Source organism: Varanus komodoensis, unplaced genomic scaffold, assembly GCF_004798865.1.
Source record: "Varanus komodoensis strain SLA01 unplaced genomic scaffold, ASM479886v1 scaffold71, whole genome shotgun sequence".
NCBI lineage: Eukaryota > Metazoa > Chordata > Lepidosauria > Squamata > Varanidae > Varanus > Varanus komodoensis.
In genome coordinates, this window is record NW_025336360.1 from 1,704,341 (window position 1) to 1,729,968 (window position 25,628).

At 50.9% G+C, this 25,628-nt stretch overlaps 1 protein-coding gene across 2 annotated transcripts; it reads right to left on the bottom strand.

Annotated features, from left to right (window-relative positions):
• Window positions 1-270: 270 nt before the first annotated feature.
• Window positions 271-25,602, bottom strand: LOC123034702 (ATP-dependent RNA helicase DDX19B). 2 transcript variants are annotated; one of them, XM_044452285.1, is made up of 12 exons: window positions 25,461-25,602; window positions 18,050-18,098; window positions 17,163-17,216; window positions 14,492-14,627; window positions 11,505-11,597; window positions 10,411-10,513; window positions 8,885-8,999; window positions 6,924-7,101; window positions 5,353-5,590; window positions 4,945-5,107; window positions 3,329-3,520; window positions 271-2,293 (listed from the first exon to the last, which is right to left on the bottom strand). In XM_044452285.1, the coding sequence occupies exons 1-12, from the start codon at window positions 25,515-25,517 to the stop codon at window positions 2,232-2,234; spliced, it is 1,440 nt and encodes a 479-aa protein (XP_044308220.1). In that variant the 5' UTR covers window positions 25,518-25,602; the 3' UTR covers window positions 271-2,231. The 2 variants fall into 2 exon arrangements, with proteins under 2 accessions (XP_044308220.1, XP_044308221.1); XM_044452286.1 differs by lacking the exon at window positions 25,461-25,602 and adding an exon at window positions 18,420-18,469.
• Between the last annotated feature and the right edge of the window lie 26 nt (window positions 25,603-25,628).

Genomic DNA, 25,628 nt, shown 5'->3' on the forward strand with positions numbered 1-25,628 from the left:
GCCAGAAAGATGTCCCCAGCTTTTCCGAGCCTGCTTCACCGTGACAGCAGAGGCTCTCTAGTCCACAGATGCTGACCAGGGACTGCTTATGAGGCTTCCATTATCTCGTGATGCAAGCATGCCCCTCTTCTGCCCGCCGCACAATACAAGTGACAATTTTCTTGCCTGCACTCCTCACCCATCTCCCACCAAGTATCTCGGGGACCCCGTGTTGCAAAATCTGCAGAGGGAAAGGCAGTCTATCCCAAAAGAAAAGCGACCAAGCTCTAGTTCAGTCTTATAAGTTCTTTATTCCAACTGAAAAGTACGTCAGAAAGAGCACACCAGCCCAGCAGCATCTGCGACCATTCCATGCCCGCACACTGCTCTCTCGTTCAGCAGCACCGACGGCACTCGAAGGCCCTCTGCCACACACACAGCACGCATTCGCCTGCCACTTCCAGCGGAATAAAAATAGACCCTTGCATACAAAAGTGTGGATTTTGTTTAAACCTGCCCAACCACTCTTAAAGCCATTTACACAAACTGGTAAGAGGCTGCACACAAACTTCCTAAAATTTTAGGTACTTTTTAAAAATAAGATTGTGTCTTTGTGTTTTGTTTTACTTGGTAAAAGAATCCAATTTCTGTCGTTGAACAGAACAGCCAAAGTTAAAAAAAATACAGATAAACACTCAGGATTTACAATTCATTTTTATTTGTTGAGATTCCTGTACCAAGTAGGAGGTCAGGGGACTGTGTTACTGCCAGTTCTAATTCTCCATTTCATGTGAATAAAAATATGCTAAGTTCTACCTTGCTCAGAAAAAAATACATGCAGGAAGTAGGTGGTTACCCAGACCTGCATCTAACCTTGCTACCGGGGAACTGGAGAACCCAAACCCAAGGGGAAAAGCTGTAATGAGTCTCGGCTGTAGAGTCACAGTTGAGGCAGACCAGACTGGTAACCGAAGCAGCTGGGGACCCGCTGTGCTTGGCCTCGAGCACATGCATGTCCCCAGTCAAGAATATTTTTGGTCACTGCAATCCCAGGCATGATTCTGTTTTTGTATCTGATTCAAAGCACCCACCTGTTTTGTGGCAAGTATCCAGGTAAATATAAGCAGCTCTGTCAAGGAGCATCAGATGCAATCCACCAAGCCGTGGTACTGTACGAGTTCATTCTTTACCAGGCCACCCAACAGCAGCACTTGGGGGATCACCTCCCTTGCACAGAGTTGTGCCACCTGCAAAAGCTGGCACTTTTTCTCTACAGCAAAGCCCAGCCCTACCTGTTGCATACACACACACCTGCACACAGGCGAATTAAGGACTGCATTCCCACCATAATCCTTTCCCTGAACAACCTGCCCATCTCCTCCTTTAACACTTCAGTTCGCTTGTTGTGTTGCAGCAAGCAAGGGAAGTGCTTGTGTCCAATTCAGTGCCTTTGGAGGGCAGTGTTGAAATACATCCTCTGTCCATTGTTTCAAGTCTACACTTTTCACCACAATGGTGTTTTGAATGCAACATGAGTTCTATGGGTTCTGTGGGAACATCTGCCCTGTGAACTTAACAGTTTTAACTGCAACAACTTCCTGTCCCTCGAGGGACTTGGGATAGCCTGGCAAGGTGTCTGAGGATCTCCAGTCTCCATCCAAGATTACAATTCCCAAAGCTCTTTGAGAGGAAAGAAAAGCACAGAAGCCAACTCATTGTGCGACCAACTAAAGAGCAAACCCGCTGGATCATCTCCCTAAAGAAACAGATCGGCAATCTACAGAAGTCTAGAAAACGGGGAGCTCAAACTGAAAATCATTTTGTGTGAACTAATTTAGATATATAGATCCATGTACTCAGCGGTTGAACTGGCAAATTGCTTGGGCATGTTGAAGAAGTTACTCCCCTCTTAAAGATAAAAACAGGCATGTATCCCTCCTAATCAATTGGCTATTTTTTGGCATCATCCTTAGAATTTAAGAGATCTTCCCATTTTAAGGCTAAACTAAAAAACAAAAAAAGTTTAAAGTTACTGTAAACATTTCTTCTGTCCCCAGAGTTTGCACTTTTGTTTAAAATCAAGTCCAGCCACATTTTTTTTCTTTTAAGATGAGGTAATTTCTGTGTATTATCTTTAAAAACATCCCTTTGCGTGCGACTGGCTAAGATTTGTGCCATTCAGGATGCTGATCCAATTGCAGTGGGAGAACTACCATGGGAGGGTGTGCGCACCAATTCTGGCAGCTGCAATTTCAGTTAGCTATTTTCTCAATTTCATCCAAATCATCTGTATCCAGTTTATGAATCTTCTTATCTGTATTAACAAGGAAACAGAGACAGTATTCAGGAGGAAATCAGAAGTCTGAGCTTATCCAAAAGAAGAGCAGATAACCACCAGGAAACCAGCCCAACCACATTCTCCAGGGCTTGCACAGGACATGCAAAAGATACGGAGATTTGCAATAGTCAAGCACTTTTTTCTGAAATAACAAATGGGGGACACTTCACTTCGACAGCCCCAGAGTGCTACTTTCACGGTGCACAGGAGCCAGAGCGCTACCTCCCCCTTTGGGAAGGCCACCCCATTTTAATGCAATTTCTTAAGTCGCCAAAAAGGAAGAAGGAAGCCCGGAACAGCAGTCCGCTGTGCATGCTGCACTCAGCAGCCCCCCACTTCCTGAAAGCAGACGGCTGCTCTCCTCCTGTGCAGTGGCAGGGATGGAACGATCCCAGCGCATGCACTGCGCAACAGCCCCCCGTGCCTGCACTGGCCTTGCCTGCTTCACAGCAGTAGCAGGCAGAGCCTTTTGGAAGGCGATTCTTTGAGCTCACAGAAACCATAAAGTTCGCAATTAACATGTCTCCCCCTGGGCTTTGAATCCTGTTCTAATCCCAAAAACTAACAACTTGAACCTGGGAAGGTAGAGAAGCGGAGTAGGGCTGAGTGGGCTACTCCACTTTTCTCCCAAGCTGTCTGAGCAGGGTCTAAACCAACTGGGGCTCCTCCCCTCGAGAAATGGGACACTGTCCCACAGGACTTTGTGACGGTTCAGAAGACCCTGGGATACCCACACATGGTCCGGTGGAAGGAGCTCTTACTGTGGAGGCCAGACAAACGCACAGGAACCCAGCCGATCATGCCTGGTCTAGAACTGCAGTACAGTAGAACTGAAAGGGGCCAATAGGGTCCTACGGACCAAAACCTTTTTCTCACTTCTTCCTAAAACTACAGCAGCCAGAACCACGCACCAAGTCACGCAACAGCAGCACCCTCGGGCCTTCAAGCGGTATGACTGGCCAAAATCAAGAACCTAAGCCCCGAGTGGGGAAGAAACCAAGAGCCACGTACTGAAATGTTCCTGGATCCTGTTCAGGATGTTCATACTGTGCTTGCTGTCCACCATGTTGATGGCCAGGCCCCTCTTGCCAAAGCGCCCCGTGCGGCCAATGCGATGCAGGTAGGTCTCGTTATCTGGATTCCCATCTTTATCCACAGGTAGATCAAAATTGATGACAACAGAGACCTGCTCCACATCAATCCCTAGAGAAGTAGCACGAAGGAAGAGTGAAAGCTTGGCTCATTCCATCCAGTGACAGAGCCGTTTGCAGTAAAACAGCGAACCACTGAAACATTCACAGCCGAACAGTCCTAAAACAGACACGCGGTGATTGCGTCCGAATATTAAGACCCATGTTCAGGTTGAAAGGGGTTGGAAATACTCAAAGGGTTTGTACTGCTGATTCTCATCGACTCACAGTTTTGTGGTACTGAAGTACACATTTTTCAGAGTCCTTTCCTTTTAACACACCGAGACTTTTCATGTCCTGTAGGAAGATCTAGTTTGGCCCTCAGATGAACTGCCACCTCTCAGTTCCACAGCCCTGTGTCGATGCTTTTTACCACCTTGCTAAGATGGCCACTGCAAGTATTACCAAGGGAAAGGTGTGTGGAGAATGCTCAACACTGTGAACTGACTCCACAATGCCTATTACTTAAATTTCTGCAAAGCAGGGGAAAGATCAAAAGGAATCAGGAAAGTTGCCAAGCCGAGGAGCAGCAGAACAGTGCACCAAATCTCTTACTACCAATTTCATACAAGCATCACGCAGCACCACCAACGTGATTTGTGCTCGGTGGAGAAGAGACTCGTCTGTCATATGTGCGAAGCAGTCAGTGAAGCTGTCTGCATAGGTAGCTTGCACAGGTGTTGGTGCAGTGGGGAAAGCATACCCAATTTGGAGACACCGTGTATCAGCTGGGGAAGGGGTTCAGTCACATGCGGAAGATCTCAGGTTAGGCCCAGGTGTCTCCAGGTAGGACTAAGAAAGAGGCTTGTCTGAGGTCCACGAAGGTTCCTGCCAGCAGGCAGATCATACGGGACCAGTTCAAATTTGGGAGGTTGTAACTGAGCAGACAAAATGACAATCACAGTGAGGCCATCAAAACAGACAGGGGTTGAGGCACACCGAGGCCTGATGGGGTTGGGGCTCCATTGCGGAAGATCCCTTTTGGGGCAGAGTGAGATCTTCTAGAACTCGGGTCTAACTGCTGCTTTTGGTTTACATACCCTTATTTCACTTTACTTATTAAAGCTTTCCAAGATTTACAAACGGGGTGGGGAGAATTTGCATGAAATAGGGAGAAAGAGGAGATGAAATGCCCTGGAAGTGCAGAGCAGTTCAGAACTGATGTGGGGTGAGGGAGAGAGGGAGGGCTTGAGACCGAGTCCGTGACAACAGCGAGAGCTGCACTCCGCCACCCCTGGGTGGCCAGTGAGCCTTCCAACACAAGCACCACGTTTTAACAAGGAGGGCAACAAGAGACCCTGTGGCTCGTGAGACTCAGCCAGGTGAGAAGGTCCCATCAGCGGGCAGGTGCCCTAGGCAAGCAACCTAAGAACAACCTTTGTGGGTACGCAACAACACAACCTGCATCACTTATCCAGAGCCAGGCACTCCAGTTACCTCGGGCACAGACGTTTGTGGTCACCAGAACTTTCTCCTTGCCCTCTCGGAAGCGCTCGATCACAGCAGCTCGTTGCTCCACCATCATCTCACCACTCAGGAGGGCCACTTGGTGACCTTCCTTGGAGAGCTCCCCTGCCAGCCAGCCAGCAGTTTTGCGAGTCTGCGAGATGTAAAAATGAAAGCGGTGGATTCAGGCTCAAATTTAAGCGCGCGCACACACACACACACACACACACACACAGAGAGCAGGAGAGAGTGGGGTACATGAAGCAATGCAGGAGAGAGGTTTTTATAACACCAATCTGGAATAGGTACGTCCCTCGCCTAGAAGCCTCCCTCTACTCTACCCGCACACACGTCCCATTTGACTCAATGCGCCCATGCTTCTTCCCCACAATCACTCACGTGGCAGAAGATCATGGCCTGCGCAATGGTAATGGCACCGTAGATGTTGCAGAGTGCATGGAATTTCTCTTCTCGGCTGTTGCACAAGACATAGTACTGCTTGATGGTGTCCAGCGTCTCCTCCTCCCGTTTCAGCTTGATGATGTTGGGGTCAGGAACCACTTTCTGGGCAAACTTCCACACTGAGTCTTCAAAGGTAGCCGAGAAAAGCAGCATTTGGCAGCCTCGAGGAAGCATTCTGAGAGAGAAGAAGGGAAAACAGCCACACGTTGCCCTTCAGCCGAGTCCTATTCAGGGGAGCAGCTCTGCTGGAGCACACCAGAGCTGTGCAATGCTGCATGCTCCCAGAAAGCCCCCCAAAACCTCCTCAGTCCCGCAGCAGCAAGTACTTGAGTGCAGGTCGTCCGCTGGTGCCCCCTGCCTTAATCAGCACCAAGAGGCATTTCCTGGTGCTAGCGTGACTGAACCATGTCCCTTCATCTACTTTTCCCACCTCTTGCAATAGCTCTACCAGCCTCCATCAGGTCTCCCACTTGGGTCTTTTCTGTACAATAAAACGCTCCAATAGTCAAATCAGAAGCTGATTGGAATTGTGTGCTCATGTGTCTACACATGCGCCGATCAGTGACGGTCAAACCGATGCTTCTCCGTTTCTAGGCAAACCACCCCGAGTCTGTGCTTTCTGGACCAGCGTGTGGCTCAGCAGATTGTTTCCTGCCGGTGTTACACTTCGGACTTTTGCAATATACTCCTTTACCTGCTGCATTGCATTTTGTGAGGGGAAAGTTAAGAGATAATGCAAATCGGAGAGGTTAAACAGTGGGGTTAAAAATGGAAACACTGACAGAGACCAGAAGTAAGTTGGTCTGTGCATCCCTAGACCTGAGAGATAGAAACCCCGCCAGCGCTCTACACGGCCCATGTGGCTGGGTCTTTACAGACGTGGAATGCCATGGAAGCGTCCCAAAGCATCCAGCAGAGGAGCGTGTGCAGCTCTTGAGGGAAGGGAACTCCTCTGCTGAGCATTAGCCACCGAGGACAAGGCTCCGTACACGTCCGCCTGGCTCAGAGATGAGCCCTCGTGGCGGAGTGAGGTAGGGGAGGTCAGGGAAGCAGGTCCCTGGTGCAGCTGCAAAGCTCTGCAGTGCTAGGCCTGGGAGGGGCAGCCTCCTTCAGCCCATTTGGAAAGCCACATCCTAGTGCTGGGCAGAGCCAGAGTGGACAGCAGGACCAACGTGCAAAGAAACTGTGTGAAGGGAGGCATTTCATCCTCCGGGAATAGAGGGGGGAAAGCTGCTTAAAAGCTGGGAAACCTCCAAATGACTGCTGGCAAATGGAAGAGCCAGGGCCGGGGAAACTGGGACTCTCAGGGGGCCGGACGGGGGTCCCGGTCAGGTTCTGCAACCCTGCGCTTTGCCTGAGCACCCTCTGGCCACTGCAAAGGAAGGTCTGACTGAAGGAAGTTTCCTTTCTGTGGAAATCCTCCACTCACAGAAAGGGCCCTGGTTAAGGGCTGGGCTGCAGCAGCACCCAGGCAAGGCGCCCGGGAGAGTAGATGGGCTCAGCCTCACCTCTGGATGCGGATGCTCTGGTCCTGGTGTCCCTGGGTGGCGATCATGACATCTGCCTCATCCAGGACAAAGACTCTGATCTTCTTGGGGTCAATGAACTTGAGCTTGGAGCACCAGTCCAGGACCGTGCCTGGCGTGCCAATGACGATCTGCTCGGCAATCTTCTGGCCGCGCTCCACTGTTAAAAGAGGACATTGGGGCCCCTTTTGGAACAGCAAGGCCTCCTGGCTGGTTGAAAGGAGCGGGGGAGATCCCTCTTTCCCCAGAGAGTTAAGAACAGGCACAATTTACTCGGGAAATTTTCCTGCGCTGCCTGCGAGGAAACCATTCTGCCACTTCTCACGTCCATGGCAACAGATCTCTGCCTGCCCCCACCGAAAAATTCAGATGCAGGGTCTAAAATTCTGCATTTAAAGCACCCCTCAGTCTTCAAACAGAAAAAAACCCCAAAGCACAACATGACTTCTAGCTAAAGAGGAAATATTGAAGGACCAAGCAGCCTGGCCTGGAACCTGCCAGCTCAGGCCAGCCTTAGGCTCATCCAGACACACGCCACCCAGGACTGGCCTCTCCCCGATGCCCTCCCATGCACCGTTGCCATTTCCTTGTCCACCTGGACCATCCTGCTAGGGAAGGCCTGGCACGCTCCTCTCCTTCCATCAAAATCCATTCAGGGCCAACGGAAGGAATAGGCAGCCCCTGACCAATGGGTCCCTTGTGGCATTGGTCTCTCCTCCCTGTTTTGCTGCCCCAGCAAACTTTTCTAGAAATGCAGGTCAATCGTGCCAGCCAGGGCTTGTCCTAAAATTTAGCAAGATATTATCTAGCAATTTGACACCAAATTCATAGTAGGAGAGGGAACATGGAACCCTTAGAGTGCATCCTCCAGAACCCCTGACCTCTGGCCATGCTAGCTGAGACTTATGGGAGTTGTAGTGCAAACATCTGGAAGGCCAACCACCTCTTGAGGATGTTTAATCTGTCTTCTGGTACATACAGAATGCATACAGTACAAGCATAAAAATCAAAACATGGCAAATTACAGGCCAAATGCAACTGACCAACACAACCAGGAAGATGCAACTGGACTATCGTTAAATCAGTTAGTCCCAATTTCCTTTCAAAAGAACGCTGCTGTGATGCTGTCAGAAACCCAAGCCAGGACAAAGCAAAGAATTTCCTTGGCAAAGGAATTCCACAGTTTTGCTGCCATCCTTAAAAAGGCCCTGAACTCATCTAACGCAAGCTGGGAGAACACCAAGAGGGCCTCTGTGAATCATCCATGAGTACTAAGAGGCTGCGTGGGAGGTAAAAGGTCTATTCCAACAGACCACGCTTCTTGACGAAGGAGCCTTTTTGTTACATCGGGAGATATTCTTCAAGGTTTCCACAGCTGCTGTTGTCTCCCTGTGCATTAGAGGCCATAATGACCTGGCCCAACTCATGGTGCTGATATCAACACTGAAAGCCCTGAATGGGTTGGGGCCAAGTTACCTTAAGGACTGTCTCCTTCCACAAACACCTGCCTAGACCCCAAAGTTGTCCAGACCCCAAAGTTGTCTTCAGCAGTCCTTCTCAGGCAGCCCCTGCCAAATAGCATGAAGCGGCGGCAGTGGTGGGGGTGGGGAGACTACGACGGACCCCTGTTGTGGCACCATGGATGCGGAAAGTGCTTCCCAAAGGGAAGAGCTTCCTATTTTCCCAGACATTTTAGTCTTTTGGGCTCTGCTGTTTTAAATCAGTTGCAGTGCCACTAAGTTGGACTCTGACATCTATTTTATGCTGTAGCTTTAACCTTTTACCACATGTCATGTTGTATTTTCTGGTTTTACTGGTTGAGAATCCTCCAGCAAGTTTCAATTGCCAGGTCTTACAGAAACATCGCAACCCAAAGACGTAACCTGCTTCTGATCCTAACCCCGACCCCAGCCCCACAAGCCCACAGGGTGGCTGGCACTCACGTTTGTTGCCACGGACGGCATAGGCGAGCTTCAGCTCCGGATGGAACCGGCCCATCTGCTCGATCACTTTCCCGGTCTGAAGGGCCAGCTCATACGTTGGGGAGAGACACAGGCACTGAAAGGAAGAAGGCGGCCAGGCTGGGGAATTCGGCGACGGAAGGGCTCCCACTGCGGCATGTCACATGCTTACCTGCCCGCCCCCCCAGCCTCACACTGCCCTAACCACATCTCATGGATAACCTGCCCTTTTCCTTTCAGGGAATGCAAGGCAGCTTACATAATCCCCCTCCCCTTCTTCTCACAAAGCCCTGTGAGGTAGGGTAGGCTGAGAATCAGTGGTTGGCCTGAAGTCACCCAGGGAGCTTCATGGCCAACGGAGGATTCAAACCCAGATCTCTCGCATCCCACACTCGAACACGACACCGGCACGACACACGGACCCACTTCCTGCCATAGCTGGAATCAGCATTATTTGCCCAAAAAATTTCTACCCAGCTCCTCAGCCAAACCTAGCCACTTACAAAGCCACTTACAAAGATGTAAAACAATGCCCTCAGGGTTACAGGTTTAAAAAGAGAAGAGAAGACAACATAAAAGCAGCTGACTCATAGCTCAGTCAGTGTTACCGGCCTGGAAGGCTCTTCCAAATGCTACGGCATTCCCAACTCAAGGCCTGGGAACACCCATCTGCTCCAAGCTGCAGCACAGCCCTGTGATGTCTGGACATGTACGGCACCCACCAGGTGGTGCTCAAAAGCAGAGGACGGGGCTCCTTTGAGCGCAGGAGCTCTGTGAGGAAGACACATTCCACATCTGGCTGCCAGCTGCAGCGCAGAGGTGGAAGGTGAATGCAAGGGGGGGGGGGGGGGAAGCCCAGTCGGGAGATGCAGCCATCTCTCCAACAGCCCTCCTGCAGCTCTTTTCCTCACGCATAAACATGCATTGCGACATCCCCAGAGGAGAGGAGGGCAACCTCCAGGAGTGGGGGAACACACTGCCTCCACCAACTGCAACTGAACTGGCTGCCGCAAATGGGAGGCCTGGAAGGCTGCTGGGAGCCTCTGAGTGCCTTGCTTCCTGGAAAAGCATTGCCTTTTTCACCCTCCGCGGTCGCAAATTCAGTGGCAACACAAAAAGTGTGGTGTTCCCGACCTTTACGCTAAGGGACTTGTCCTCTTTATGATGTTCCGGCAACAGTTTCCCAGAGAATCTTGGATGCACAGGCTACCTCTGCCTTCCCCAACCTGGTGCCTTCTGGTGATGTGTCCAAGTGTGGCCAGTGGCCGGGAATGCTCACAAGTGCACACCTGTCCATGTGGAGGCTGCCCATTGGGACAGGCTGCCCTATCTCTCAACTCGCAAGCACCGAAACTGATTGATCAAAGAAAGCGTGAGCTTATCAATGCATGGGAGCTTTCAGGCACAGATTTGCAAAAGTTAACATTCAACTGCTTGGCAGAATGGAGAGACCCCTGACCCCGTTTGTCCTTCTGGGAGCCACACCAGGTGAAGAACCCCGTAGGTACCTGTGGGTATTTGTTATCGGGTTCCACTCTGCTGAGCATGGCCAAGACAAAAGCCGCCGTTTTACCTGTCCCGGACTGGGACTGTGCAATCAGGTTCTGTGGACTGGAGATGCATACCAAAGTGAGGAGGAAAACATTTCAAGACTCATTCCTGTAAGGAACTAAGGGCGCCATGCCATGCAAGTTCAGACAGACATGCGGCCTGTGACTCTTAACACGCCCCAGCCTGCAGAGCCGGCTGGGTCATCCTGGGAGCCGAGGTCTTTTTTCTGTCTAAGTCTGCATAGAACTGCGCCTTCACTAGAGCAGCAGCAGTTAACGGGCTGGTCCACACAAGGGTTACCTTGGGCCCGAAGGCCCAGCAGGAGCAAAGCCAGCTCCTCCACCCAGCAGCAGGCACCAGGAGAAAAGGGAGCCAGAGGGGCCAGCCCCCGTCTCCAGTCCTCGCACGCACATGGTACAAAGCACGAACGGGCAAGCTTCCAGTGCTCTTAGGGGCTGGATCTGGCAGTCGTCTCCCCAAACACTGCTCTGCAGGGATGAAGGAGCCCCGGCCACACAGTCACGGTAAGACCGCGGACTGCATACAAGCAGCAGGTCTGGGTCCGGTCACTGTCGAGATGCAAGTCCCACCTGCAACGCTCTCCAGCTTCAGGAACAAAACCCAAATGCTGGCGCAGGCATACAGATGTTCAAAGCAGAGCTTCCTAACGTATGCGCGCAGGAATGGCCTTTGCGCCGGGCAGTGGACCCGAGCGTAGTCCTGCACGTGTGTGCCACCCACGCGCAAGAGTGGCTTTCCAGCTTCCTGGTTTCAGGAACCACTGCCACCACAGCAAGGCTTCACTGCCTTTCCACGCAAAATCCCAGGCAATACATTCTGGGGAACTGCTTGCTTCATGCAGGATGTGGCCAGACTCTGCAGGCCACGCCATGGTCCTGCGGGGGCACGGGAGTGCCCGAAAAGGCAAGCCATCCGCACATCCAGCCGCGCGTTGCGGGGAGTCGGGGGCTGCAGGAGCCCCTCAGCGAGCATCTGCTCTACAGGACAGCCCCCCCTCCTCACCCCCCCCCCAGCATGCGCAAATACGTACGGCTCTGCAAGCATCATGGGCAGCGCATTCTCCTGGATCTTCGACGGCCTGTTGAATCCCATGGCATAGACGCCCTGCAGCAGCTGCGGCTTCCTAGAGGCAAGAATGCAGAAGTCTGCTCAGCAGGGAAGCCAACAGGAGCCCAGTGGCCCTCCCGCAGCCATGGAACCGCAGCAGCGATGCCCCCTTGGCTTCCAGCTGGGAGACCGCTTCCCTCCTGGGGACCACCTGGGGCTGCGTCTCTCCGCCATCCCAGAATATCCATGAGCTTCTGAGCTCCTCAAAAGGAAGAGCACAGGTTGGCACGTGCCTGTTGTCGTGGCTTCAAATCACCGTTTCGTGATTCCCCTGTTCTAAACCACCGGGGCAAAACCACCTCAGCCACGTCCGCTTCCTTTTGAGGGCTCCAAGTGGCTTATCTAGTCTCCAGGGGGTCTGTAAAGTTTGGCTGTGTTGCTTCTGTAGTTCAGTACATTTATACCAAATGGCAAATTAGTAATTGACTGACTGACTGGTAAGGAAGGATGGGTTCTTGAGGCATGTGCTTCCAGATCCAGATTCCAGGTTTTTCCCTTCTTCACGCAGGAAAGCCGCCTTTAAAATGGGATGGCTCCTGTTCATTTCAGAAGCCAGCCCTAGCTTGCAAGTGGTCACAAGGGGGGGGGGGCATCCACAGCCACTGCACTCCAGAGGAACGATGGCTGACGGGCATTTTGCTCTCTGCGTGCAAAATGGTCTCCAGTTCAAGCTCAGGCACTGCCAGTTAAAGCAGGCGGGTCACCGGTGTTGAGACAGACCTTCTGCCAGGGCTCCGGAGAGCAGTGCCAGTCAGAACAAGCCGGGGTGCTGAATGGGCCAAGCCATTCCTTTGACCACCGGCCACCGCGCCGTATGCTGCCATGCTGGCTGCCATTTTCCCCATCCTAAAAGGCTGAAATGCTACCAGCAGCAAGTGTTTTAAACTGACCACCACTGAACATGGCAATACTGGAAAGGGAATCTGGCCCTTAGAGGAAGCAGTACGGCGTCAGATGGGCAGTGCCCCCAGTGTGGAGTGCCTTCCGTCTATGCCAAGGAAGAAAGCCGACAGGGTAGGTTCAGTGCCCCTATTTAGTGCCCCTTTTGCCCTCAACCACTTCCCTCCCCCAACACCCCCCCCCCACAAAGGATCGCAGAAGGCCTGCACGTAAAAGGGGGAGCCCTGGGACTTATCACAGCAAGTCTGGAGCACAGAAAAATCTCTTGGGGGGGAAAAACAAGGTGTCAGTTCCTGAGTAGGAAGAAGATTGACCACAGCCTGCTTGTTCAAGGCAGTTGCCAAGGAGACATGGAGCCTGTGCAGGGACCAGAGACACAATTCATGCAAGCATCACCTTTAATTGGCTGTCTTGGATTCTCCCCACTGTTCTTTGCTCTCAGAACAAGAGGGCACAGACAATTCTAAAACAGGTTTCGCACTGACAGGACGGGGCCCCTGAGTGAAACTGATCAGCGGCAAGGAGCAGGTCCGGCCAGACCACTCGCCAGAGCCTCTGGCAGGGCGGGGATGCTGAAAGCAATTAAGGGTGCGCTCCCGGGCAAAGAGGCCCTCGGGCCAAACGGGGTGATGAGCCACACACAAAGTGCTTGGCACTGCTGGCAAATGGATTTTCCGCTGCAGGCAACATAGAAGAAAATCGTATGCTGGGTTTGATGGCAGGAGAGACAGCGCTCCAGGAGATGGACTGAATCAGGACATTCGCATCGCAGTGGGAATTCGGAGAAGGAAGGGGGGGCATTCTCTTCTGTCAAGAGGTACTGAAAGAGGAAAGAGGAGCCAGGGTGGTTGGCTTAGGACAGGAAATTCTGCACCAAAACGAGCACGAATGTGAAGGCAAGGCTCACAAAGGCAGGGCAAGCAGACTGGAACTGCAATCGGAAAATCCGATCCAGGATGTTCCAGGATGCTACCCGCCAGGTCGAAGCAGATCTAAAACAGCTTGGCAGAGGAGGCTGAACAAACTGCAAGTTCTACGCCTGACCTTTTCCCAGGCTTTCCACCCGAGCTAAAATTCGCTCCTGTGCGCCAAAAGAGTTCTGCTGGAATGGATACAAAGCGCACTCCACCCGTCATCTCTGGGAGAATCACAGGGTAGTAGAGCTGCAAGGGGCCCTGCAGGTGGTCAGGTCCACCCCCTGCTGCTGCAGGACACCAGTTTACACTATCCCACTCAGGTGGCTGCCCAGTTAAGCCATTTTCCAAGTTGTCCTGCTCTACAAGGAGAACAGACGGCCTCCTCCAGGAACAGGCGGCTTGGCCTCCCAGCGGTCTCGAATTAAGCTGCTTTCCCGCGGCACAACGGCAATCCTCACACGGACCAGAGGCCGCAAATTAATGCAAGCCGAACGCGGTGGGATGCTTGGAGTCAATCCGCACCGAGGCTGGCCTCGTGGGGAGAGGCTGATCTGTGCTGTGACTCGCCTGTAAGGAACCTGGAGCAGACGGGACGATGGAAAGCTGCAGGTGCTCACCCGGTCAAACAGCGCTCTGTTTTGTTTTAATCATCCCGAACGCTTTTCTCCTGTCCTTTCCGCAAAGGCCTTGAGTGCTGCACACTCCCTCTTTTGATCCTGGCAACCACCGGATGAAGCAAAGCAGGCTGACATACAAAATGGCCAGGGTCACCCAGGAGGCAAAGTGCGGGGAGACGTGACACAAGCGTAGCCACAAGGAAGGATAACCTTTAAGACCAAACAGATCCCTGTGCCCCAGTGGTCTAAAATAAGGAGGTTCAAGATCTGTCCACCTCATTCTGCCTCCCTTCAGCTCCCCCGCCCCCCACCACCGGCACAGTACATTAAATCACCCTCCCGCGCCGGCTTGCTGTGGCACGGCAGTGAGGCTCCTCCTCCCCTACAGCTGGTGCAGGAAAGGTGCGCAGGGGCCCCCACTGAAAAGTCCCAGCAGAGCAACAAGCCACTAAAGTGAGGCCACGAGTGGCACTTACAGCCGGAGCTCCTCGAAAGACTTCACAGAGTAGAGGGGTGACGTCGGATCCCTCTGCAGAACTTCCACTTGGTTTGTGTTATCTACCAGGTTACTGCGGATCAGCTTGTTTAGCAAGGACTGGGCTGCTCTATCCTCTGCCAGGAAGTGAACGCAGAAAAAGAAAACAGAAGAGCATTGGTGGGGGGTGAGGAATACAAAGTTTAATATATGCAAGTAAGTCTAAGCCAGGGATTATCACTCGTTAAAAGCCATCAAAAACCTATTCAGTTGTGTACCAATCGTTATAAAAAACTCAGGGAAAACTGAAGCCAAGAAACAAACAGCCCAAGTCATAGCCAGTTTTCCAAAGCAGCCCTTGAAAACTGAAATCAGTTTTTGAATAATATTCTTTTTAACAGACATTTAAAGGCAGCACTTCCTAGCTTGGCACTTTCCAAATATGTTCAACCGCAACTCCCATCGTTCTCAGCCAGTATGGATGCTGGTCCAAGAAGATGGGGATTGTAGCCAGAAACACCCTGGGGGAACCAGACTGGGGGAGGCTGCCCTCTCCCATGCATCTACCAGCTGCACCCCAAATAGGGATGGGGTGTATGCCACGCCCTCTTCGAAAGACCGAAGCCAGGCAGCCGCTTCAATGGGATGCAGTGGTGCTTCAGACCTCTAAATGGTCGCCAACCAGGAAGGCCTCCGAGGGTCAAGACCAGCCCTTTGAACTGGGCTTGGAAACAAATACAGAGGCGGCACAGTATCAGCACCTGGGTGACTGGGCTATCGGCCAAAGTCGTGCTGCTGCACTTTGCACTAGCGGAAGGTTCTGGACATCTTGCAAAACTGCCCCTGCACAGACGTGAAGCCCAGCCTGTTTAGAGTTGGTTGAAAAGCCTCCGCAGGGCAGGCTGCCAGGACTTGGGATCGCAGAATAGAACAGAAGAGTTGGAAGGGCCAGAAGGCCACTGAGTCCACCCTCTGCCGCTGCAGGACAGCAAGTCACACCGTCCCACTCAGGTGGCTGTCCAGGTTCTTTCTGAATATCTCCAGTGTGGGAGCGCCCCGCACCTCTCCAGGCAGCTGGTCCCACTGTTGTGCTGCTCTGACAGTGAGGAAGCTTTTCCTGACGTCCAGCCTGAATCTGGGTTGCTGCAACTTGAATCGATTATTCCGTGTTTTACATTCTGGCATTAACAAGAAGAGACCTTGACCTTCCTCTTGGTGACAGCCTTTGAGGTACTTATAGAGGGATATCATGTCCCCCCTCAGTCTTCTCATGGCATCTTCCCATGATGCATTTTCACACCATTGGGGTGGAAAACTTTGCAAGGGTTAGAAGACTTTTTCCAGGTTTAATTTTGCAGCTGTGCTCATTTGCACTGATTGTTTTAATATCCTGCCATCTGAAATTGCTGAACTGTTCCAAAGTTTTTATTATTCATTGCCTGTGGGTGCTGTTAGCAGAGAGGCAATTTAGATATGCTACCAAGAAAAATGAACAACAGAAATCCAATTAGTGCCCTAAGTATACAGAATGCAAGCACATCCGAACTTCAGTGGGAAGTAAGAGGCTGGAGAATTCCCTGAGAAAGCAGCCCAGAACTATTGCACAGGGTTGCTGGATCAAGCATCAAGGACCGAGTGAGTGTCTGAGGGGGAAGCCTTTGTCCACTGGAGTTAAGCGTCTCAGAAAGGGGGCAGACAGATCATTCAAAAGCAGGGAGAGCAAGGCAGAAGTGATTGATTCAAGCCAGAGCTCGCCTCAGCAAAGTCCCAGCTCTTCTACCACTGAGGCTCAGAATAGAAAACTGAGCTCCCGAGCATATACCAAGTGCCTTTCGCTAACCATGAGAACAATGCATAGGAGATCCAGGGAGCAGTGCGGACAGTGCATTTCTGGGCTCAGAGGCTGCCCCAGCCCAGCACTTTCCTACCAAGCCTCGTCATTTCTATTCCGCCACATCTGCCCAGGCCAGACAGCAGAGTCCCTGGATTCCATACAGGTTTTTTTCCTCTGGCAGGTCAAACTGCCTCTGCCAGACCTTAGTTACCAGCAGTGAGAGCCTGAAGCTCGGCCTTCCGCTGGTGCATGGAGCCTTGCACCTTTGCCCTTCCCACCCAGAGGCGGCCCGAGAGCTGCCCTGAACTGCAGTTTGGGCTGTGGGCTGAGACCCAAAGTCCAGCCCAAGGCCAGGTGAAGGTGTCTGGGGTGTTGGGCAGGGCTGTGCCCCAACATCTGCTACCCAACCTGTCTTTTAACAGGAGATGCTGTGGGTGGAACTGGACACCTCGCCAGCACAGCTCCTTCAGCTCGAGGGGGCCTCCCACCCCATGTTTCGGTTCACGCATCTTCACCTAGCGCCCAGTTCAACTATGGCCCTCGCTTCCACAGCCACTGGGGAACACGGGTGGGAGGGTGCTGTTGCACTCGTGTCCAACCCGCAGGTTTCCCAGGGATAGCGGTTTGACTGCTGTGCTGACAGGATAACGGACCAGGTGGGCCTTGCCTGACCCAGCGGGTCTCCTTTGAGCCTAACCGCTGGCTGTGGCGACGAGGGCTGATGGACAGCCAGAAAGTGCCCCCGAGAAAGGGGATCGTGCTGGAGACTCTGCAAGGCATTAAGCCCCCGCCCCGCTCCCCTATTTCCCTTCCCTTCTCCAGAACTCAAGGGACTTACCTTTCTCTTCCTCCTCGGTCTTCTCTGCATTGTCATCTGTCTTGACAACAGCTCCTAAGTGTGGGCAAAACAGTCGTCACTGCGCAGTCAAAGTGACTGAGAAGCATTGCCTTCCTGAGAAACGTCACTTTGCTCTGGGGTAGCAGCAAGCTGCTTGTGCTGAGCACTGGACACTGTGCACGGAAGCCACCCAGGCAAGGAGTCCAGCCATCCCACGGTACCAGCCTGGGTATTCACGCGGCTCTCACTCAACCACTTATTCGAATGAGAATTCGGTGACCAAAGAGGAATAACCACACCGTCCCAGGACACATCATGGCTGGCCGGAAAGCCACCCTCCTTTAAGTGAGGCGGAAGCAGCTCAGCCACAGTCCATCTGACAGTGCAGGGCTCAACTAGGGCAGGGGGCATTTGTCTTGTTACAAAACGGAGGTCCCCTTTCAGGCGTTCCACCTCTCTGTCTTGCTGCAACCATTCGACTGTCATGGCTGCTAGTTAGGGCTGGATCACCCACCCAAGGAACCTTTGCGTTCAGCAGCTGCGTTGCAGTGGCCCTGTTTCACGGCCTTTCGGCCCCCAAATGACTACTTCTCTCCACAACCCCTCTGTGCACAAGAGCCACCTTCGAACATGGCGCCATGCAGCCGCCAAAGTAGGCCGTGGGCCACAAAAGCTCATCGCACATTTCTAAGCCCGCTGTGTGGCTCTCCTTGTACCGCGTAGGAGTCCTGCCTTGTACTTGGGAGGCTGTGAAGGAGGCAGTCTCAGCAGCGCCGCCTTCTGCTGTGGCTGCCAAGTCACGAGAACAGAAAACGGGGAAGAGCTCAGGAAGCAGCAGCCACAGGACCCCAAGCTGCATCTACCTGCAAAACGAAGGCTACACTCACCGTTGGCGTCTGGCTTGAGTTTCTCATCCTTCAGGTGCAAATTGCTCAGCTAAAATGAAAACAGAAGGGGAGGACACCATTATCCAAAATGTCGCAGTTATTAAATGTTCTTTATTACGCATTTTACATGCATGAACAAGTAAGTGACTGTTCAGTGATTAAGCATTTCAAATCTATCATAATTCAATTGAAAATGTTTTTAACCTGGCTTGCCCATCTTTAGAGACCCACGGGTGGCTACAAATCTTAACAAATGAATTACAAATAGAACTCTAATCAGCACCCTCAAAAAAAGCAGGAGCCAGACAACTGCTGAACTGGAATCTGAAGACAGAGTCAGCACAGGTAGGATGCTCTGAATGATTCACACCTTTGTTCCTGTGCTGTTCCTCCTTCCAGGGATGGTGCACCTCCACCGAGATGTCCTGGATTTATGCCTCCACCTGCCACACTTGAGGGGGAGCACGATATGAAGAAGGCCCTCCAGCAAGGATCAGAGCATGCACATAGGGTTGTGTACCCTTAGAGTAAGAGGCACCAGTTGTAGGGAGACATCTTGGTGGTTTGCCTCCTGCAGGAATGAGCAAACCCCTTTTTTCTCTATCGAGGACTGCAAATCTATCAGCGCCCACAGGCCAGCAGCAGCCGAGCCAGAGCCCAAAGTGTTTCAGCCAGCCCTCTCCTGTTTCTGCTGCCGCCTTTTCTTTCCCTCCCTCTTTCTTCTTGCTACGTGTGCTGCCGAAGACAAGACAGGTCACTCTTGCCAGAGCCTTGGACTCCTGTCATTCAAAGGAATTCTGGAATCAGAAGGAGGGCGATGGGCTGCCCACCCCGAGTGCGCAGCCAGCAATGCACATTGGGGTGCACAGGAGATGCTTTAGCTGACTATCACATTCTTCGGAGAATCTCTGAAGATCTGCTCCCCAGATCAAAATGAAAGAATTTATTATATTTATATCCCACCTTGTTCCTTTCAAGGAACTCAAAGCAGCTTACAGAACTCACCTTATCCTCCTAATCTTATCCTCACAACAACCACCCTGTGAGGTAGGTTGGGCTGAGAGCCTGAGACTGGCCCAGAGTCACCCACCCAGTGGACTCCACGGCTCAGTGGTGACTAGAATCCGGGTCTCCCAAGTCCCAGTCCCGTGCTCTTAACCACTGGCTCTCCGAGGGGGAAGGGCGGGGAAGGAGCGAGATCGCAGGGCTGAGAGCTGCAGTGCATTACTTCTGTTGACGGGGCCTTCTGCAAGGAGGCGCTCTCCAGACGGGTTAGAGGACAACTCCCACATGGCCCAGCCAGCCAGCGTGCTGGGAACTGTAGTCCAACACCCCTTGAGGGCACCTGGTCAGGATGGCCTGGCCTGGCCTACCTACACAGAGACAGGCATTGCGAAGACAGACCAGACTACTTTGTTGTGGGGTTCACTGACCTTCCCAATGCATTTTAAAAGCACGTCGTGTTTTTCACATCTTCTGATGTATGTGTGTATTCTTGGCAGCACTGTAAGAGCTGCGGAGAGGAGGAGGGGAGAACGGCTGTCGGCGTGCTCCCAGTCTCAGAAGAAACAATGCTTTGGTCTCTGGAGTGCACTGGCCAATGTGACCTTGCATGCGCGAGCTCAGAGCTCAGGATTTGGGCTTTCGGTCCAGCCGAGGCCAGAAGCGCTGCTGCGGCAGAACCTGGGCAGGTTCCCTGCTGCTGGGCTAAAGGGCGGACTGGCAGCACTGGCGTTCGGGACACTTTGCCCAAACAAATGGAAGAAAAGCATTCGAGTTCTTGGTTCCATCACTGCCTTTGGGAATCTAATATCAATGTGCGGATGAATCAGAAAGGCCCTAGGTGGGGAACAACCTTAGATTGAGGGGAAGCAGTTATCCAAATGCACGTGTTTCTAACCCGATAAGAGACGCGACTCACGCATCATTTTGCATTGTAAGCCGCCTAGGAAGGCCTCGGCAATTATAGGCGGCCTATAAATATATGTATGTAAATAAATAAATACTTTTACCAAAACTTAAATGCTAAATGAATCTTTAGAAACCCATTATTCAACAAGAAAAACTGCAGGATCAGAAAAAGAACATCCAGAGGCATGGCTGACAATGAATATATCATAACCAGCACCAGGCATTACATAAGAACATTGCCTCAAGGATTCATCAAATCTAAACATATGCAAAACTACCTCTACCTCTTCCTCCTCCTCATTATTATTTATTTCTGCACTCTCAAGCATTGAAAGCATTGTCAAGTAATTGATCTGCAACAGCACCATCAGGTAAGCCAGTATTATTACCTCCTGCTTTGCAGATTATTTATTTAAAACTTTTATATACCACCCACTACCGAGATCTCGGGATGGTAGCGATGGGGTGCAAGAAATACACACACAAGGGTAAACACGAGTTATAAAAAAATCCTGTTTTAAAAGGGAGGTACTGAGTGCTGTTGCTTGGCTCTCCCCTCCAGCAGGAGTAGCTGATCTACCCTGAAACCAGACACTTTGGGAAAAGGAGAGATTGTGCAAATGTGTGCAGGCTGGCTTGCTGTGCCCTACAATCCAGGATCACAAACTGGGGATTGTCCTTGGTCCAGGAATCCCGTTTAGGAGCCAGAAGCTGCTGCTGGGATGATACATTAAGCTTTTGTGTTCCGGTTTCTTGAGCTGCTTCCCACTGTTGGGAGCAGCAGAGAAGCCAGGATGCTGCAATTCTCGGCTACTCATATATAAGATCACAGCTAGTGATTTGCCAAAGACCACCAGGCGAGTCTCTGACAGAGGCAAGATTCAACTCAATATTCCAGCTTTCCCCGGTTTCCTAGAATGTTACGACCGGAACCACTTCACAAACCTCAGTAGTATAACAGCTATACAAGAAAAGGGAACATGGAATTGGCAGAGAGAAAGGGAAATAAGCTACTTTACAGCTCACACAAGATGACAGTGCTATTTGAAAGTCCAGCTTGTGATGGAATAATTATGCAAAGTTAACAGTGAAAACATAAATAAATGATTAAGAGCTTTGCACAACAAAGGATTACGCAGATTGCTAGCAATCTGATTGTATTTTCCCCAATCAGTACTCCACAGTTACCATAGTGCTTCTCAAAAGGAAATGTGAAAATTAGTCACAGCTTTGTTATTTATTATACAGGAGATGCCAAAAACACATTTTTGTAAAATAACATATTTTAAGAGATGTTATCTAGGTATTACTTTTTGAAGTTGAACTGAATTATGGTAGCAATGTCACAGAAACATGGAATAGTAGAGCTGGAAGGGGCCAGGAAGGCCCTAAGGCCAACCCCCTGCTGTTGCAAGACACAAAGTCACACCATCCCACTCAGGTGGCTGCCCAGTTTCTCTTTGAATGTCTCTAGTGTAGGAGACGTTCGCTCAAAAGATGGCATTAATCAAATGCATGCTAGCATCACCATGAGACAGTTTTTAATACAGTTTCTTCCTTTCTTAAAATGTGAATAGATTTTCTGGCACCCTCTGTGCTTATATCCCAGCTTTCTCTCATTGTGGAATTCAAGGTGAAGCTCCCAAGGGGTCTCCAGTCCAACTTCAGGTTTGCCCCAGACCTGCTTAGCTTCAAGCACGTGATGCCTCATGTGCCTTCAGACCATACTCTGAGCCTTTGGGTCATACGTTACCAGGGACCAAGCAGGTAGTGGGGAAAATACACTTTGGGGCCTGGAAATCCCCCAGAAAGTCAACAATTTGAGAATGGGGGGGGCACCCCATTAATATGAGGGCTGGGGGCAAAGCATCCAAACTGGAGACCTCGCTTGAAGATATTTGTGGAAATGTGTTTCCATGAATTTATCTTTGCTAGATGCTCTCATGAGAGCTGTTGCAGCTCATCAAAAGCAAAGTTAAAGCAGAACAGCCAAATTCTGACAAGCTAATACCCGGCTGTAAAACAATCCTTACGAGAGGCGATTCCGGTCCCGATTTTGTGCATCCTGATGCACTCCAGATATTTTTGGGCTGCCTCCGTAAAATCCCTCAGCCTAGGCCACGCTGGCTGCTGGCAGGCACAGTGCAACACATTTGGCAGGTTTCCTACCTGCACGCAACACAGTCTGCCGTGCCAAGCACAGAGGCCAAGTCCCTGCTTCACATGCAGAAGGCGACAGATTCAGTCCTCAAAATCTCCAGATACAACTAGGAGAAAACTCCAGTTCAGAGCCCCAGAAAGAGACACTGCCCGTCAGTGTAGGCCAGCTTGAGCTGAACTGACTAAGCACCTGAGCTGCTCGAAGGGAGCGTCGCACCCCTTGGGGTGCCAACATCGTTCTCAACAGATCCCCAAGTGCCCAGCAGAATGCCACGCTCTTTTCAGCAGGCATGGGAACCGCTCTCTGCTCTGCTCAGAGGAGGATCTTAGTCATGTCCCAGGGCCCCCAGTATGCAAACCTCTTAGTTCCTTTGTTCTTTCTTTCATGGGCTTGACCTTCTCTCAAAGACCTTCTTGCCTGCCTCCCACTCCCAAGTCAAAGGGGAGGGGATTGGGCCAAGTCACTTCAATGAGATGCTTCCATGCCCTCTCCCAAAGCAAAGTCAGGAAGCGTTCCCTTCCCAGGCTCCAGAGAACACCACCTCAAGGGAAGAATGCGGATCTACCCTCTCTCAGCGTGGCCCAAGATGCTATGTCTCCTCCATTACACAGCAGCCTCTCTTGCTCCCAGTTCAAGCTCCCTAATACTGCACAACACTGACTTTCATACATTGCCTTCACATCTGACTTGGAGAGGAACAATTAAAAAATGCAAGCTACAATATGTGCTCCCAATTAAAATCCTGATGATATTCCTGAGAGAGCAGAAGCGAGGTTTAGGTTGCAATCCCAGGCATGCTTCCCTGAAGTCAATGGGGACAACATCTGAGCCGCCTTGCATAGGAATGCAATTAAGCACATTCTTTTATCGGGGATCTTTTCTATAGACTATTGCAATATTAAATGTCTAAAGGGAATACTCTCTAGTTGGCTATATCTGAATGGAGGTGGCGGCTACAATGTCAGACTAGATTTAGGAAGACCATACTTGGGCATTGGTGTCCCCTTGGCAACCCTGGACCAGTTCATTACATCTCAACCTAACCTACCTTAGAGGGTTGTTGTTAAGCATAAGGTGCGGGAGAAAGGCCCATGTATTCTACCATGAGCTCTGCAGTATTATTTATTAGATTTATATCCCAGAGCCAGTGCAGCATGCAGCGGTTAAGTGCACAGGACTGGAACTCAGGTGATCTGGGCTGTAGTCCCCATTCAGCCATGGAGCCACGGACTCTCGGCCCAGCCTGCCTCACAGAGTTGTTGTTGTTGTTGTGAGGATAAGACTGGGAACAGGAGGAAGAGAATTACCGAAGCTGCTTTGAGTTCTTGTAAGAAAAAGGGCAGGATAGAAATAACAAACAATAATACGCTGCCTTTTTTCTTACAAAGAACTCAAAGCGGCTTACATCATTCCCCCCTCCTGCTCTCCGTCTTATCCTGTATTGTTTAAATAATATTGTTTCCTGTGTTGACAAGGAAAAAGTAGAATAGGATATTTAAACAGAGGTAGTAAAAAGAGGTGCACCCGCTTTTTAAAAAAGTGGGATCTTTCTTGATTGCCTTGAACTTCAACTATATTTGCACACACAGGTCAGCACAAATGCGACTGAGAGCTGCTGTAGCACAGGAACCAACAAGCTGAGTTTTTCATTGGCTGGCTCTGCCATGAATGCACTGCGTGTGAGTGACCATCCTCTGTTATTCTCCACTCTCTTTAATATGCAGAGTACAACACATCCACCTTCCAGGATCCTTGTACTCATTAGGTACAGGATTAAGTTCTTGAAGGAACATAAGAAGCTGCTGCATACTTAATCAAACCCTCTGCCAGTCTAGTCTACAATAATTGGCAAGTGTCCTCAAGGGTTTCATGCAGGAATCTAACCAAGCCCTCCCCGAAATATGGAGGATTTCAAACCTAAGATGGTCTGCATGCCCAGCAAATCTACACCTACAATCTACACCTCATTCACCACTATCAGTACCAACAGCAACTGAGTTAGGTAAACTGTATCAGCAACTCTCTAACTGCAGGAGCTAAAATAAACAATGGGGAAAAGAGGGGAAGGAAGAGTCTGCAAACTTGTGGCAATGTACCGGGGGTTAAGCCCCACTGATCTAAACAGGACTTACTTCAGAGTAGGACTGCACCATGCCAGAACTCACTTTATTTATTTGTTAAATTTCTAACCTGTTCCATTAGCCATATGGCTCCCTAGGCAGGTTAGAGCAATAATATATGCATTCCTTCAAGAAACAGCTGTAACGATTCAAGCCAGGTGCCCATGAAGAAGAACTGAGAAAGGCTATTCTTGGCGAAGTAATCTTCATAATGCATTCTGGGAGTCTTTTCACTCTATCTCATTCCTGTGGTGGAGTTCCTTCTCTTCTTCAGCTTCCCCCAATAATGTAGGTTTTCAAAAAAATCTAGAAAGTTTTCCATTTTTTTTTTTACTATACATCTGAGACAAAGCTACCAGTATAGTATAAACTTATAGCAAACACCTGGCCTAAACTCTCATTCTCTCCAGCAGCTCTTCTCCCACATGTCCAGTCTTTCTTCCCCTGCAAGGAAAATGCTTTTTCCCTGCACTTCTCCAAAAGACACTAACAATATTGTTAATAATATTGATGGCAATCATCTGTACTTTAAGGCAAACTACCCCAAACTTTGCCCAATCCTACAAATATAAAAAATGAGCACCACTTTCATTCCAATGGAGAGCAATTAATCCAAACATCCTTTAATTTAGGGATGTCGGCCCACAGCCTCTTTCCTTCTACAAGTCTCAGAAAAAAGTTTTTCCTCTCCTGCTCCCACACGAGTAATTCTACTGTGTGATGGACAAAGCATAGAGCTGACATTAGGAAGGCAGTAATCTCACCTCAGTCTAACCTACCCGACAAGACTGCTGTGAAGACAAAATGGAAAGGGGAAGAATGGCACTGCGGGGGGCTTGCACTCTTCCGAAAGAAGTAAAATAGGAAAAGGCACAGAGCTGAACAAACCAGGGATGGGGGAATGCGAAGCCAAGGATCCCCCCAGGCTCCCCCACCGGATGCAAAACCCTCCGTGGCGCAGCGGTTACAGAGGGTCGGGCCTGGGCCTGGAGAAACCCAGGTCCATGTTCCCACGCGCCCAAGGAGCAAAGCAGGCGCCTGGCCTACCTCACAGGGGTGTTACGAAGCCAAACGGGGAAAGCTGTGCTCGCCCTGAAGCGCCAGGGAGGAAGGAGGGGACATTCGCTATCTACCCCTAGCTGTGCAAGGGTATATAATACAGCAATAACCGCAATATAAAAAGCACCCCGCGGACTTAGCCGGTGCCTCCGCCCCTCACCGACTCCGCGGCCGCCTCCTGCTCGTCCACCGCCAGCGCCCAGGAGTCCGTCGCCATGTCGCGGCCCCCGGCAGGAAAGGGAAGGGGAGAGTCCGGACGGGATGGTCGGCGGGCACCCCTCGCTGCTACGCGCCGGCGGCGGAAGGGACTGCGCAGGCGCGGCAGGAA